The 15,628-nt window shown below is 43.4% G+C and overlaps 2 protein-coding genes across 3 annotated transcripts in view; both read right to left on the bottom strand.

Annotated features, from left to right (window-relative positions):
- The window catches only part of TBC1D9B (TBC1 domain family member 9B), a 41,768-nt gene extending 39,211 nt beyond the window's left edge, over window positions 1–2,557 (bottom strand). Inside the window, exons 1-2 of the mRNA XM_025040613.1 lie at window positions 2,500–2,557; window positions 2,287–2,408 (exon numbers count right to left, since the gene is read on the bottom strand). Of these exons, the coding sequence (XP_024896381.1) occupies window positions 2,287–2,408; window positions 2,500–2,557 (180 nt within the window). The remainder of the gene's footprint in view (window positions 1–2,286; window positions 2,409–2,499) is intronic.
- Window positions 2,558–7,081: 4,524 nt separating this feature from the next.
- Window positions 7,082–15,628, bottom strand: part of RNF130 (ring finger protein 130) — an 80,626-nt gene continuing 72,079 nt past the window's right edge. For both annotated transcript variants that reach the window (XM_025040647.1, XM_015598154.1), the window contains one exon: window positions 7,082–10,263. In XM_025040647.1, the coding sequence (XP_024896415.1) occupies window positions 10,212–10,263 (52 nt within the window). In that variant the 3' untranslated portion in view covers window positions 7,082–10,211. The remainder of the gene's footprint in view (window positions 10,264–15,628) is intronic.

Here is a 15,628-nt window from a genome sequence, read left to right as displayed (position 1 = left end):
CTCTCCCGGGAGGCCCCGCCCACTCCGGCCCCGGCCCGCGGCGCTCCCGGCTGGCTCCGTCCACGCCGGCCCCGCCCCCACGCCTGCTGGTGGTGTCCGCCTCCCTCGCTCTCCCGGCCTCTGGAGGAACGGTCCCAGCCTCCGGCCACGGGCTCTACCTGTAATGGCCAAGTCCTCAGACCAGAGGAACTGGTTGTGGAAAGGAGGAGAGGTCCTGCTCCTGCTTCACCCCCACCCCCGTTTTGTGAAAATCTGGCCAGGGTTTTGGGGAGAAACGTAAAGAAATAGCGTTTGGAAGTACGCTCTTGGTGGATTGTGCAGTGCGACCAGTGCGTGTTAACATTGCAAAAGGCGGCTGGAAAAGGCCTAGACGATTGTGATAATTCTCAATTTTGACACTCGGGCCTAAGGCTAGACGGACCTCCAGGAGCCGAGGAGCGTGTCAGAAATCCCGGGGCTGACAGGATCCTCAGAAATCGGTGCAGTCACACTAAGGCTGGGTGGCCCTGGAGCCAGTGGAGGTTTCTCCCCTGGCACGGGGGAGGCGCGTGGGGTGGCGGCAGCACGTGAGTCTGGGATGCTGGTCCCTGCTCTCTCAGTGCTGGCCTATAGGGTTGGACCCCTCCCAGTCCAAACACTGACTGTTTTGCGTGAAAGGGGCAGCTGGTAACAATGTCTGGGGCGCGAATGCAGAATGCCAATTGAGATGCAAGATCATGCTGAGGGCCTGAGCCAGCCAGGATCCAGCGGGAGGGCAGAGGGAAGGGGCACTTTAGAATCACCCCGGGAAGCTTAAGCTGGTTTCTAATTGGGTTTCTGTCACTGGCATTCAAGAATCCAATATGATAGATGTAGATATAAACAGGCATTTTCGTGGTTGACAGCCAGAGTGATCAAAGGTCTTCCAAAATGTTGCTTGAGATTCTGAATCAACTTTCAATATAGAGTACGGTTTTCTTTAAACTTTGTAAGCTTAAACTGATAACATGTTCTTATGCTCTCAAGAATTTGGAAGTACTTGTTAACACCCTGAGAAGAGATATGGGTTATTTGGTTTCTCCATTCCAGTGGTTCTCAAACTTGAGCAACATCAGAATCACCTGCAGGGCTTGTTAAAATACAGATGGCTGGGCCCCACGAAGAGTATTTGTATTTCTAACAAGTTCCAAGGGGATGCTGATGCTGCTGGCCTGGAGGCCACCTTTTGAGAACTGTTCTTTACAGGAAGGAAAAGAAAAAACATTTATTGAGCACTTAGGATGTGTTAAAGTCTACTTCATTTTTCCTTCATTTTCTAAGATATAATTCACATTCCATACAATTCGCCCTTTGAAAGTACACAATTCAGTGACTATTGGTATATTCACAAAGTTGTACAACCATCACTACTAATTCCAGAATGTTTTCATCACTCCACAAGAGAAACCCTTTACCTATTAGCAGTCACTCCCCACTTCCCATGCCCCTCCACCTCTGGCAACAACTATATAGATTTGCCCATTCTGTACATTTCATGTAAATGAAACCATACAGTATGTGGCCTTTGTGTCTAGCTTGTTTTACTTACCGTAACCTGTTTAAGTTTCATCCATGCATAGATTAGTGCTTCATTCCTTTTTTTTGGCTGAATAATAGTCCTTTGTAAGGATAGGCCACGTTTTGTTGATCTGTTCATCAGTTGGTGGACATATGTGTTGTTTCTCCTTTTTTGGCTGTTGTGAATAATGCTACTGTGAACATTTATGTATCAGTTTTGTGTGGACATGTTTTCAGTTCTCTTGGGTAGGTCCCTAAGAGTGGAATTGCTGTCATATGATAAAGCGGTTAACTTTTTAGAGAACCACCAAACTCTTCTCTGAAGCAGCCACACCATTTCACATTCCCACCAGTGATGTGTGAGGGTTGTAGTTCTTCTGTATCTCGTCAACAATTATTGTCTTTTTTACTATAGCCACTCTAGTGGGTGTGAAGTGGTACCTCATGTGGTTTGGATTTGCAGTTCCCTAATAACTTATGATTTGAAGCATCTTTGCATGTGCTTGATGGTCATTTGTTTATCTTCTTTGGAGAAATGTGTATTCATATCCCTTGCCCATTTTAAAATTGGGTTGTCTATTTATCGTTGAGTTGTAAGAATTATTTATGTACTCCAGATATGAGACATCTTACATTATTTTAAATCTAATCCCCACATGTTAACTCTGTGAGGTAGGTATTTTATGACCCCTATCTTACAGACAATAAAGCCTAAGTCCGGACAGGTGAAACGACTTGTTGAGTTCATACTAGTAAGTGGCAGAGGTAGTACTCATGTGCAGACCCTTCTGGCTTCAACTCTCTTCCACCTGGATCAGACACCTGCTCCTTGCCCCAGTACTCACTACTTCCTGGGCAGCAGCACGATTTTGCTGTGGGAACCACACCTTATGACTCTCAGCTCCTGTCTTTCAGGTAAAGCTGAATGCACTCCTGGGATGAAGAAGTGGAACCCTTACTGGCCTTGGGCGTTGGTATATTCTATGTCTGTGACCACAGTGGCTGGCTTGGTGATGGCCATGTTCCTCCCACCCAGCTGGTCAGGGTCAAGTAGATGCCATTCTGGTCTGGGTTACCTCCTGGGGAAGTAGACCAGCTATTACTACCTTGAGACCGAGACTGGAGTTAGTCTGGAGGAAGCAAAACTAGCAATGTGTCCGGGTATCAGTATTTGAGGCCAAACCAGGCCATACCTGACACAAGCATGCCCTTGGTATTTTGGCTTTTGTGACCCACTGCTTTCTCCTTTTGCTTAAGCCAGTATTGGTTGGGGTTTCTGTCACTTGCAACCAAAAGAGTCCTCACTGATACAGGTTACCACCAATAGTATTCCATGTGGTCAAAGCAGCTTTTTCAATAGGGTTTTATTGAAACAGTTATATTAGCAAATCCCACAATACAGGTATACACTATCAGCATATAGGTATATACCACACAATTTCACTACTTAATTATACTTACATCAACCATATGGGCCTAGGAGTTGTGCTGCCCAGAACATTTGAAAGGGCTTATAAAAAATCAGCTCATGGTCTACTTGCAGGTGTATGTTCTAGACAAGGTCACTCCCCGTACAGTGAGCCCCCAAATGAAGCTAATGATCAGTTTTGCTTCTTGGATATTTGATGTGTGTTCTTTCTGGCACGAGCTAGCTAATGGTGAATTAAAATTCAAGTGCATAGATTCTCTTTCATCGCTCAAGGTAGAAGGTAAGTCATTTGCCACATTTAGGTGTAGCCCAGCCTCCCCCACCCCATATCACCTCTGCTGTAGTTAAAAAAATAGTTTGTATGCCATCCTCTGAGATGTTGTGCATAGTCTGCAGGAACCCAGAATAAGGGGAGCTCTTTGAATGAACCAAATACGAAAGGGGTGACTTTAATATTTGATGTGAATACAAAAACTACCGAGGGTCAAAAACAGTTGTGAAATATGTGGCCTAGGGTTTGGACCGACTCCTCTCATACAGGATCAGAATTGTTCTCTTAGGTGACGGTGATCCGCAGACCCCAAGTAGCATTTCCTGTTTCTGCAATCACATGGGGCAGCTTCCTTAGCGCCATCGCCACTTGAGAGCAGATCATGCTTCCCATTCTCAGCTTAAGACACCATAGTCTGGCCCCAAGCATTGGCCAAAGTTGCTGGTCTTCAGCTGGGTCTGTGGCCAGGTCTGGGCTGTGGGGCGACGAACAGACATAGTGCTCTCTCTGTTTCTCTCCAGGACAGCATGTGTTCTTTCAGGCTGGACACCAGGAAAGGGGCTGAGACCCTGGCACCAGCCACACCCAGTGACCCGGTCCACATGGCATGCTGGCAGTCAATAGGTGGTCAGTCTTTCTGCTTGAGAACAGCTTACTCACCTGAGGCCTGCAACTTCACAGTCTGCCTACCCTATCCCCACTGGCTCAGTACCTCTCAGTCACTAGAAAAGTCCTTTAATGTCACATAGTGTAAATACACTTGGACTGAGTTGTGGATGAAGGATAATTCTGAAAGCAAGTTCCAATTCACTTTATGTTGGGTTAAATTTGTAAAAAATAGCTCAGAACAATCATCTGTACCTCTTGACAGTTGCCAGTAGCTGTAGAGATTGCTGGAGAGAGGGGGTGATAAACACTGAGGGGTAAGGAGCTGGTGAAGGTCGGTCAGGCTCACCAGCCGACAGGCATGCCCAAGTGAACTGCAGTGGACTGGTCAGCATCAAGTTGTTTCAGCTCAGCATTAAATGGACCGAGGACCCTGGGAGCTGTGTTCCAGGGGATTCTGTGTCCCAGGAGGCTTTGGCCACCATTTCACAGGGCAGGAAGGACAGAATTCCGTGCAGGTGTAGCATAGGCACCCTACCTCAGTATCCCTGGCAGCTGAGCAAAGGGTGCTCATGACATCCTCCAGGCCTCAGCCTTTCCACAGAAGGAGGAGGTGTAAGGTTCAGGAAGGTGCCTCCTACTGAGCTGGAGTGCCAACCTCGGCTGGAGCATGCACACTCTGGCAGCTGCCTCCGGCATGGGCAGGGCTTTCCCAGGCTGCTGAATCTGAGAAAGTCAGTGTGTTCAGGCTGCGAAACCTCCACCTTTCAGGCTGAGGGCTCAGTGGGGGGAGCTAGGAGTGCAGAGATGGAGACGTGAGTGATTCCAGCAGCACTGAATCTTTCTGAAAGTTTAATACTCAAGTTGCATGAAGTTCAAAGTTTTCATGTTTTTCATTTGTCATAAAGTATCTTCCTCTTCCCCAAGCCAGAGGGAAGAAAACAGAAGAAATGGCTTAAGTTAGGGTGAACTGCAAGAGGGAAAACCCCAGCTAAGTACCAGGTCATGGGACTGGGGGCCCCCACAGGGCCTTTTGGGACCATGAGAGACAAATCTTGGGTGTAGATGTGTATGCTTTTAGCAGCCGAGGCTGATGGTACCCCTTCTCCTCCATGGTCTTTGAAGGCTGGTGGGATGCAGCTCTGGAAAATGCAGGTGACTGCCTTCATCTCAAGTCTGCTGGGGACCCACCCGTCTCTCTTCTTTGAGGCTGTTTTTTTTTGATCTTCTAGGACACCCCTAAGAAAAAGGGCACCCCTCCCCACAACCAGCACCCCAGAGGAGCACCAGAGCCACGAGGGGGCTCTGACCACACCTCAGCACCCCTCATCTGGACCTCAAGATGCTGGAGTTGGGGACCTGGGACCCCAGTGCCGCTAGGGGCCAGTTGAGGACATGGCCTGTGCAGAATCCCGCACTTCTTGCCAAGGTGCAGCCCGTGGGCTCTGCTCGCATTGCTTTGGCCGCCATTTCACAGGGCAGGAAGTACAGAATTCCGTGCAGGCGCAACACAGGCACCCCACCTCGGTATCCCTCTGTCTACATTTTCTCTGATGTTACGATCCCTAAAATACAGAAGGCATTTTCCAGTCTTGCTGACAGGATCTTAACCACATCCACGGATGTCGTGTGAACACGTACTCACAACACTCATCCGTGGACTTTGAAAAATTTACCAATGAGGCCAAAAGAAAAGGCAAAGTAGAGGAACCTCACCTATAACAACTGTCCACAGCAAGGAAGATGCTGCTTTTAAGCTGTGGGTGTCATAACAGTCATTCTGTCCCTTACTCATGTGTGGAGTTGGGAGCAAATGCTGAGTTTAATCCCAAACTGTTTCTAGGGGTGGGTGAGGGCCAGCCGGTTGGCCTCAGGCAGCACAGTGAGGTGAACACAGCCTTTCTTCAGTAGGCGACACTCAGTGCTTTTTCTAAATTGGTTGCTGTTAGCAGCTCCTTCTGTCCGCACCTAACGGCAGTCTTCCCAGGGCTTTACCCCAAGCCTGGTCTCATGTCACTGGGCCCACTCTGGCTTCCACCATCGTCTGAACTAAGGGAACACCAGACCTGGCTGGACACTCACTCTGGGAGATTCTAACTCCAGCGAGTGTGTGTGTGTGGAAGAGTGCGTGTACCTTGTGTAATACTTCTGTGTGTGTAAGAGAGAGAGGAGAAGGAGGAGGAGAAGCGGGTGAAGATCGGGTCACCGAGGGACTGCAGTTACATGGAGACCACTTTGGCAGGTCTAGGTGACATGCACATTTAAAACAGCTTCCCCAGAATTCTGATGCACAGTGCGGCTACACCCGGACCACCTTGCCCTCACCAACTGTCAGCTGCAGACCCAGAGCTGCATCTCCATGTCCCCTTCCAGGGGCCTTGCCAGCCCTGAGATCTAATGTGCCCCAACAAGGGACACGTCCCTGGGTCCCACCAACACCAGTGGTCACCAAGACTAGCAGCCTGAGTTTCCGCTTCAACCTCATGGCTCCCTCCTTTTCCCCTTTCAGTCAGATCCTCATCTCGGCTTAACGGTGATGTCCTGGGCTCTGCGTGGCCCCTCTGGCTGCCCCAGCACCAGGCAGCGAGTGCCTCTCCTGCCCCATCCCCTCTAAACAGGGGTTTAGATCCTCCCCACAGCAGAGCGTTTCCAGCAAAGCAACACCCTTGCCAGTCTCATGCCCCCTTGGCTTGTCTTCACTGGAGGTGTCGCGTTCCCAGCAACCTCAAGTCCTTCCCGGCCTCTGCATGCTGTGCTGCACCCCCATCTGTGCCCTAGGAAACCCCCCTTTTCACCACTCGCCTTCATTTCATCTGGTCTTGCATTCAAGCTGGTTATTAATGTGCCAGTTTTCTATACCAGCCTAAACCCTAATGATCACTGGATTCACCTTAACTCCGGTATATGTGTTTGGCATACTGAGAACGCAATAAAGGTCTGTTGATGAAGTTAGCCGTGTAATCCTACCATTTTCTTTCTAAATCCTACTTCCTGGAAATCAGTGATTTTGTTTCTTGACATTTTCCAGCAGCAAACACTTGTCAAGGTGACCTGACATTAACATCATTTCCTTGTTTTCCTATAGCAACCACTGCCGAAATAATGAAGGTTAACAGCAAGGTAACAGTTTGATTTTTCTTCAGTGAAAACCAGTTTTGTTTAACATGTAGATTAAGGAAAGAACTGGATGTGAAGGGTGATAAAAACATGAGAAGAACTTATAAAGCCCGTAGGAAATGTCAAGTTAGTTAAATTTAGTAATCTTGTTTTGTTTAAACACTTGGCGACCACATCTTTTGGAAGCTGGGCTGTTGCGTGCACTGGGGCAGGTGGCAGGTGTGGGCTTGGCCCCGGGTCCAAGCTGGTTTAGGGAAGTGCCTCGGAGATGTTCTCTGAGGCAGGCCTGAGGAAGGGCAGGGGAACGGAGCCTTTCTTAAACAGCAGGGTTCACTAGACTTTGAAAGGTGTTTTTAACCATCTGGTAGTAGAGCTTGTATTCCCCTTAGAGGGCAGGGGCAGGCAGCCCACTGACACCCAAGCCTGGCCCCCCTACTGCAGATGGCTTAGGTGTTTTCCTGCCAGCTGCTTCTCCTCTCTCCCTGAAATAACAGGAAAGGAGGATCTTCCCTTAGGAAGTTAAAAATCACCAAATTGTAGGCATTTGCATTTTAACTCTCATGACCAATTCCTGTGATGCATGCTGCCACTCTACATGTGTCCTGTGATGCATGCTGCCAGTTCTGTGCCCAGCCTGGCCTGGAGACAAAGTGGAACTGTGCCAGGCAGAGGGGCTAGAGCCCATCTCAGAGCAGGCCACTGGAGGGACAGAGGGTCTGTAGCCTAAGCAGCTCACTCCTTTGTCTCTTCCATTCTTTATATAGTCCCCCCATTCAATTCCAAAACGATCAAAGGTTATCATACATTTCCTGGGTAATAATCACCATGGCTATAAGACTTGCAACCGAGATGCTCACACATTGCAGAAAAAAACGCCTCTCCGCACCCCCAACCACGCTTGCATGGCCAATAATATCTTGAGATTCTCAGAGGCAGGGGTGCCCCTGATGAAGTGTGTCTTCGCGAAGCTCACATGCAAGCAGCCCTGGTGTCCTGTCCCCTGCCAGGGTCCCTAGGTGGCTTGGCAGGTTTTCTCTCAGCACAGCTGCCAGCAAAGAGGCTGTTATTTGAGACAAATCACGCCACTCGTGCTATTCCAGAAGTATATGACCTTCATGGAGAAGTTATTGTCCCTGCTGACAAGGCAAGACATTCTGTGGCCCCGATTCTCAGGAAAAGGGTGTCAAGCTGGGATCCGAAGCACTATTCTGAGTGAACTGCCCACAAGAAATGCCTCAACAGGGAATATGTACCCTAGATTTACCAGAAATTCAAATATTATATCAATAAGTGGATTTTTAGGTACCCGGAGTTTTCATTTCTTATTATTTTCTTTTCAGTAAAGGAATGTCTTGAGTGAAATTTAATGTATATGCTTTTGTAAGACTGCACAAATCAGAAGAAAACTCTGCGCTGGGATCCGAGTTCTAGTTCAGGAAAGCAAGGTGGTGATCAGGACAATGTGGCCAGACCGGCCATCTTCCCTGGGGAATGAGCCAAACCAAACTCAAACGCAGGTGGCATCTGGCACCCACGGCAGATCAGGTTTAATCTCCTTGACTCCATTCTGTCACCGCAAAGCCAGTGGCAAACTTGTCTCTGAACAGTGCTCTCTTGAAACTGTTTTTTATCAAAAATATTTTTATAGTACAAAGACCATAAGAAAGGAAACAAACAAAAGCCCTCAGTTAAAGGCAAAAAGAAAAAGCTGCTAAGACCTTAAAAATCTGCACTGTTCTGGCCTCAAATAATTAAAAACAAAATGTTGCTGGAGACAATTGTCAAGGCTGCCACCACCTTGATTCTCTGAGGGTTTTTGTTCTGAGCACACGGTGTCTGAGGCATCTTAGCAACACATCAGGAGAAGAGACGTCGTTAAAAGAAGCCAGTGCATGTGGAAACATGGCAAGTGCTCTCCTCAAACTTCTACAGAGTCGATAAAAACAGCAGGGTAGGGGATATGTGGGTCCGCGTGGTTTGCTGCTGATCTGACTCTAGGCACACGGGGACCGAAGTGTCCACTCTCATAACAAGGATATGAGGGTCTGAGCGCATTCGCAGCTCCGCGTAGCTCACGTGGATAGGTGAAGCAGGCTCAACTGTGGTGCATGCCCTTCACCGAAAGGGACACCTAGATTTGTTTAATAAGTTTGCTAATCATGGTTCGACGTTGGAAATACTCTTACGATACGCGTTTCCTGTGATGTTAACTTGATGTCATCTCAAGTGTGTGGGAAAAGCATGTGTGTCCCAGATGTGCCCTATGCGGGCCTCAATGTCTTTTTCTGTAAGCTCCCATGCCTTCTCCATGTTGATGCCGAGGTCGGTGGACCAGTGAAGTCCGAAGAGGGTGCTTATTGGGTGTCTAACTGCAAGGAGGTGGTTCAATCTTCTTAAGAAAGCACTTGGTTCCATTCTGATTTTGACACCCACTGGCCGTCACCCTGAGATCATTACTGGCCTGGCCTCCCGGGTGCTACCTCCCCATACACCACAGTAGCTGCCAAGCTGAGAGGTCCATAGGCCTCAGGGACAAGGTCTTCAGTGTTTTGGTGGTCACATAAACACATGTCACCTTACATCATGCTCTATGACAATGAGGACGGCTGCCTGTCTTGCTCAGCCCACCTGCAGCCCCATTGTGGTGCTCTAGGTGGTCAGTCTCAGAGGAGGTACAAAAGGTGAGACTTTCTCTTAGGAACCTTTAGAAAGAGGCCCTTTAACAGGAAGTAGAATAAGAGACAGGAAAACACAGAGCGGGCCACACAGCAGCAATTTGTGCCATGTCAGTAAGAAGCACGCCTGCAGGCTTTAGTATACATTGTAAGTGGGGAGCACAAAGGTATTTTAAAAATGCCAGCGTCACCCTGACATAGATAGCATGTGATTATTCAGACATGTTTGCAATGTAACATTAACCCCGGCCTACCTCTTCTCTGCAAACAGCCAAGCTTGTTGGGGCCCATGTTCAGTGGCCAGCTTTGGGCACGTTTTTGGTGCCATCAGGTCACCTGGGCAATAATGCTGTCCTCAAAGCCTTGAGGGGAACTTTGCATTTTAACCCCGAGCCCCAACCTGTGCTTAGAAAGCGCTGCCATTCTTCCAAAACGGATGCTGACAGAATACAAAATAAGAAAGGTGATCATAAATCAAATCACAAAAGAGGTGACCCCCAACAGCCCATTTAAAAAAAGTCAGGTTTTGTTCTCATCATACATGTCCAAAGAAGGTTCAATTGTGGAGAATTCACTCTCATACACCAGGCTTCGAGGGGACAAAGAGGTCCGATGAAAGAAGTGACCACCTGGAAAAGGAACAAGAAAAACAGGCTTACCAAGTCATCAGGCCCACACTTCCCATGTGGCTTGGAGGAGAGAATGTGGATTATCTTCAAAGCATCACGTTTTCTCAAATGCATGTCTATATTTGGGACTCTTAATGAAAAGAATTCAGGCATCCTTCAATTTAAGCATACTTTAAACACGTAAATTCCAATGTTGGGGCCCCCAAATGATTAACTACTGGAACTCTTCAAAGCAAAAGCTGCCTGGTACTCTATAAAGCCTCCATGTACAAACTTTGAGCTGATTCATGGCATATTTCCCTCTATGTCTCTAAATAACACGCCTGTGCTGATCCTCCCTAATTTTTTCAGTCTTATACTTTATCTATTAAATCCCACTATGGAAGATGAGGATTCCCCCCGTCCTCCCATCTTCCTCTCTACCACATCCACACATTTTTCCATTGCCCCAATATAATTACATTTTGATAAGAAAATTCAGTGTTTACATTATTTAACTAGTTGTGCTACTTGCAGCTAGGTCATGTTTACGTTTCCTTTACAGAATGACTGTGTTTTATTCTTAGAGTTTTACTGAGGTATAATTGACACACAATGAAATGTACACATTTAAAAGTGTATAATTTGACAAGTTTTGACTTATGTACACACCCCTGAAACCATCACCAGAATCAAGACAGTGAATTTCTCTATCAGCGCCAGTTTCCCGATGTCTCTCCCCTTCTTCCCACCCTACTCCTACCCCCAGGTAAATGTAGATCAGTTTGCATTTTCCTAGAATTTTATGTAAGTGCAATCATATAGTAACTTATTGGCTCTTACAAACAGAGTTGCTATGAGCATGTGTGTATGAGTCTGAGAGTGGACTGTGTGTTCCATTGGATGGGCACCTAGGAGTGGAAAGCTGCGTGTAGGTTGACTTTTCTAAAATGACTGAACCACTGAACAGCCCACCAGCAGTGTGTGAGACTTCCAGTTCCTCCGCTTCCTCGCCAATGCTGAGATGCTAAATCTTTCACATTTTAGCCATAGTAGGAGTGCAGCAGCACCTCATTGAGGTTTTAGTTTGAATTTCCCTGATATTTGGCATCTTTTCAGGTGCTTATTAACCAATTGTATGTTTTGTGAAGCATTTTGTTTAAATCTTTTGCCCATTTAAAAATTAAGTTGTATTCCTATTATTGAGTTGTAAGAGTTTCTCTCTCTCTCTATATATACACATATACATATACATATACATATATGTATGTATGTATGTATGTATGTATGTATGTATGTATGTATAAACAAGTCCTTTGTCAGATGATTTCTCACCAGAAAAATTTCAGGCCAGAAGGGAATGGCATGAAATATTCAGAGTGATGAAAAGCAAGGAACTACAACCAAGATTACTCTACCCAGCAAAGCTATCATCTAGAATCGAATGACAGATAAAGATCTTCCCAGACAAAAAAAAAGCTAATGGGGTTCATCATCATCAAACCAGTACTATTACAAGAAACGTTAAAGAGACTTAAAAAGAAGGAAAAACATATGAATAATAAAAAGGCAATAACTACATACCTATCAATAATCATTTTAAATGTGAATAGATTAAACGCTCTAATCAAAAGATATAAGGTGGCTGAATGGTTAGAAAACATGATGCCTATAAGAGACCCACTTCAGATCGAAAGTAAAGACACATACAGACTGAAAAGAAACGGATGGAAAAAGATATTTAATGCAAATGCAAATGCAACAAACAAACAAACAAACAAACAAACAATTAGGGAAGCAATACTTATACCAGACAAAATAGACTTTAAAACAAAGGCTATAACAAGAGACAAGGACCCAGCAATTCCACTTCTGGGTATTTATCCAAGAAACCCAAAACACTAATTTGAAAAGACATGTGCATCCGCATGTTCATTGCAGCGTTATTTACAGTAGCCAAGATATGAAAGCAACCAACGTGCCCATTAACAGACAAATGGATAAAGAAGAGGTGGTACATATATACAATGGGATATTACTCAGCCATAAAAAGTAATTAAATCTTGTCATTTGTGATAATATGGATGGATCTAGAGGGTATTATGATAACTGAAGTAAGTCAGAGAAAGATCAAGACCATATGATTTCACTTAATGGGGAATCTAAAAAGCAAAATAAATGAACACCCAAAACAGAAACAAACCCATAGATAGAACACCCACTAACAAATCGATGGTTGCTAGATGAGAGAGGGTTGTGGGAAGGTTGAAAAAGGTGAAGGAATTAAGAAGTACAAATTGCTAGTTATAAAAACAGTCACGGGGATGTAAAGTACAGCACAGGGTTTATAGTCAATGATACTATAATAACTCTATATGGTGGCTCAGATGGGTACTAGACTTATTGGGGTGATTACTTCGTTAAGTTATATAAATGTCTAATCATTATGTTGTACACCTGAAACTAATATTATATGTCGTGTAATTAAAAAATAAAAATTATTAAAAACAATAAAAAAAGAGAAGTCTTTGACAAACTTAAGGTTATTAAGATTTTCTCCTATGTGTTCATCCAGAAGTTTTACAGTTTTAGCTCTTACATTTAGATGATCCACTTCAAGTAGATTTTTGTATATGGTGGGAAATAAAGATCAAAGTTCATCTTTTTGCCTGTGGATATATTCAATTGTTTTGGCATCATTTGTTTAAAAGATTATCCTTTCCCCATTGAACTGTCTTGGCACCTTGGTTGAAAATATGTTGCTTGTATATGTATGTTTTTTCTGGGCAGTATTTTGTTCCAGTAATTGGTTTGTCTGTCTTTACACTAATATTATACTGTCTTGATTACTATAGTGTTATAAGTCTTCAAATCACGTATTATAAGTTCTGTAACTTTGTTCTTATTTTCAAATGGTATGATGGACAGAGAGAAGTGGGAGGCTGTGAGAGTACAGACAAGTATTAAATTAAAGCATTTCGTGCACTAGTGTATGAGTGGTATGACCGCTTCTACTTTCTTAACTTTCCTATATTAAAAACTTCTATATTGAAAAACTACGATGGATTCAAAGATTCCTGCTCTCTGTACAAAGCTGCCCTCTGAGAGTGGTCCCAAGTAAGAGATGAGATGTGTGGTCTCTGGGAGCTGAGCCTCAGTCCCAGAGGAATCTGCATAATCCAACAGGGGGAAAGAGGGAAAGATCAAACATACACATCAAAAGATAAGGAAGAACCCAACTTATTGTGTCAGTAGACTGATCAGCTGACACCAAATCTTCGGAAATGAAAATGGGTTAGAATTTACTTAGTAATCTACCCTGCTGCTAACCACTTTGAGAAAAATATAATATCAAGATTGGAACACACAGAAGCTGAATTTCAGAAAAAGGCATTATGCTGGCTTTGCCAAAGAAGCACAGCATATTTACTGATTACTGATTATTATTATTATTTTTGTTATTGGCTACATGTTATTAAATAAACCATTAATTGACGTATAACCTATATATAGATATGTGCACAAATCATAAGTATACAACTCAATAAATTTGCACAGAGAACACAACCACAAAATCACTGGATCAAGCACAGGAACCCCACCAGAACTCCACAAGTCCCTCTGTTGATCCCAATCACTAGGCTCTCCCTTCTCCAAAGAAAACCACAATCTAGACTTCTCACACCAGTTTAGTTTTGCCTCTTTTTAATTTCACATAAATGGAAACAGAGTATATATGCCTTTGTGTCTGGATTCTTTCAGACAATACCATATTGTCACATTCATCCATGTCACTAAATATAAAAGTAGTTTGTACATTTTCACTGTCCCACATTTTATTTACCTAATCTTCTACTGACAGGCATTTGCTTTGTTTCCATTTTGGAGCTATTATGATTACTGTTAGGAATTTTCTTGTGTGTCTCTTTTGTACATATGCACATGCCAATCTCTTAGGTCATACCTAGGCATGAAATCTCTGGGTCATAGGGTCTATGTATGTTTGGCTTCAGCAGATATTGGCAGTTTTTCAAGGTGGTTGTACCAATTTTTACTCCCACTAGATGAGAATTCTAGTTGCTCTAAATCTACACTAATACTTGATATTTTCTGTCTTCCATTTTTGTACTTCTGGTGGGTGTCTAATGGTATTTAATTGTGGTTTTAATTTATATTCCCCTGATGACTAAAAAGGATGAGCACTTTTTCCTATGTTTTTAGGCTATTTGTACATCTTGTTCATCCTGAAATGTCCATTTATTTCTTTTGCTCATTTTCCCATCAAGATGTCAATCTTTTTCTTCTTTATTCTGAGTAAGACTTGTCATAAGTATTATTTATGACATTATTTATTACTTATTATTTATTACTTTGTTAGAAGTATTACTATAGATATCTTCTTCCAATATAGTATATTCTGATGAATAGAATGTCTTAATTTTAGTGTGGACCAATTTATCTATCTTTTATTTTATGGTTAGTGCTTTCTGACTCCTGTTTAAGAAAGCTTGTCTATCCCAAGAATTTGCAGATATTCTATTTTATCTTTTAGAAGCTTCATTGTTTTACTTTTCAGACTTAGATGTATGCTCTACTTCAAATTCATTTTTGAGTATGGTGTAAAGTAGGAATTAAGATTCGTTTTTTTCTCTATAGATATTCATTTGATTCAGCCCCATTTATTGAAAAGATCACGCTAATTACTACTACCACACAGTGTTATCTTTGCATAAATGCATGCTTGTTTGGGGACTATATTCTATTCTATTAAGCTATTTGTCTATTCTTGCATCAATATCTCATAGTCTTAATTACTGTACCTTTATAAAAAGTCTTAATATTTTGTTGCCTAAATCCTTACATTTTATTGTTCTTCAAGATTATCTTATTATTCTTTGCCCTTTTCATTTCCATACAAATTTTATGGACAGCTTAAGTTACACACAAATAAACATATGTGTGTGCCCCTACTGGGATCTGATTGAAATTGCTGTGAATCTATAGATCAATTTAAGGTGAATTCAGACCTTTACAAAATTGAGTCCTATAACCTATCAACCTAAAAACATGCATTTATTTAGGTTATCTTTAATTTCCCACATTAATGATTAATAGTTTTCTTGTAGAAGCGTCACACACTTTCTTTTAGATTTATTCCTCAGTATTTGATGTTTATGTGATGCTTTTGTAAAAGGTATTTTTCTGAAAATTACATTTTTAATTGCTTATTGTTAGTAAAGAGAAATACAATTGACTCTGCTAAATTTACTTATTCAAGAGCTGATTTGTAGAATCTTTTGGATTTTGTTGTCTGTAAATAGTGACAGTTTTATTTCTTCCTTTCCAATCCTTACATCTTTAATTTTTCTTGCCTTATAATGGCGAA

This window comes from Pteropus alecto, unplaced genomic scaffold (assembly GCF_000325575.1).
Source record: "Pteropus alecto unplaced genomic scaffold, ASM32557v1 scaffold78, whole genome shotgun sequence".
NCBI classification, from domain to species: domain Eukaryota; kingdom Metazoa; phylum Chordata; class Mammalia; order Chiroptera; family Pteropodidae; genus Pteropus; species Pteropus alecto.
Note: the sequence above shows the minus strand (reverse complement) of the source record. Positions and strands in the feature narration are given on the sequence as shown.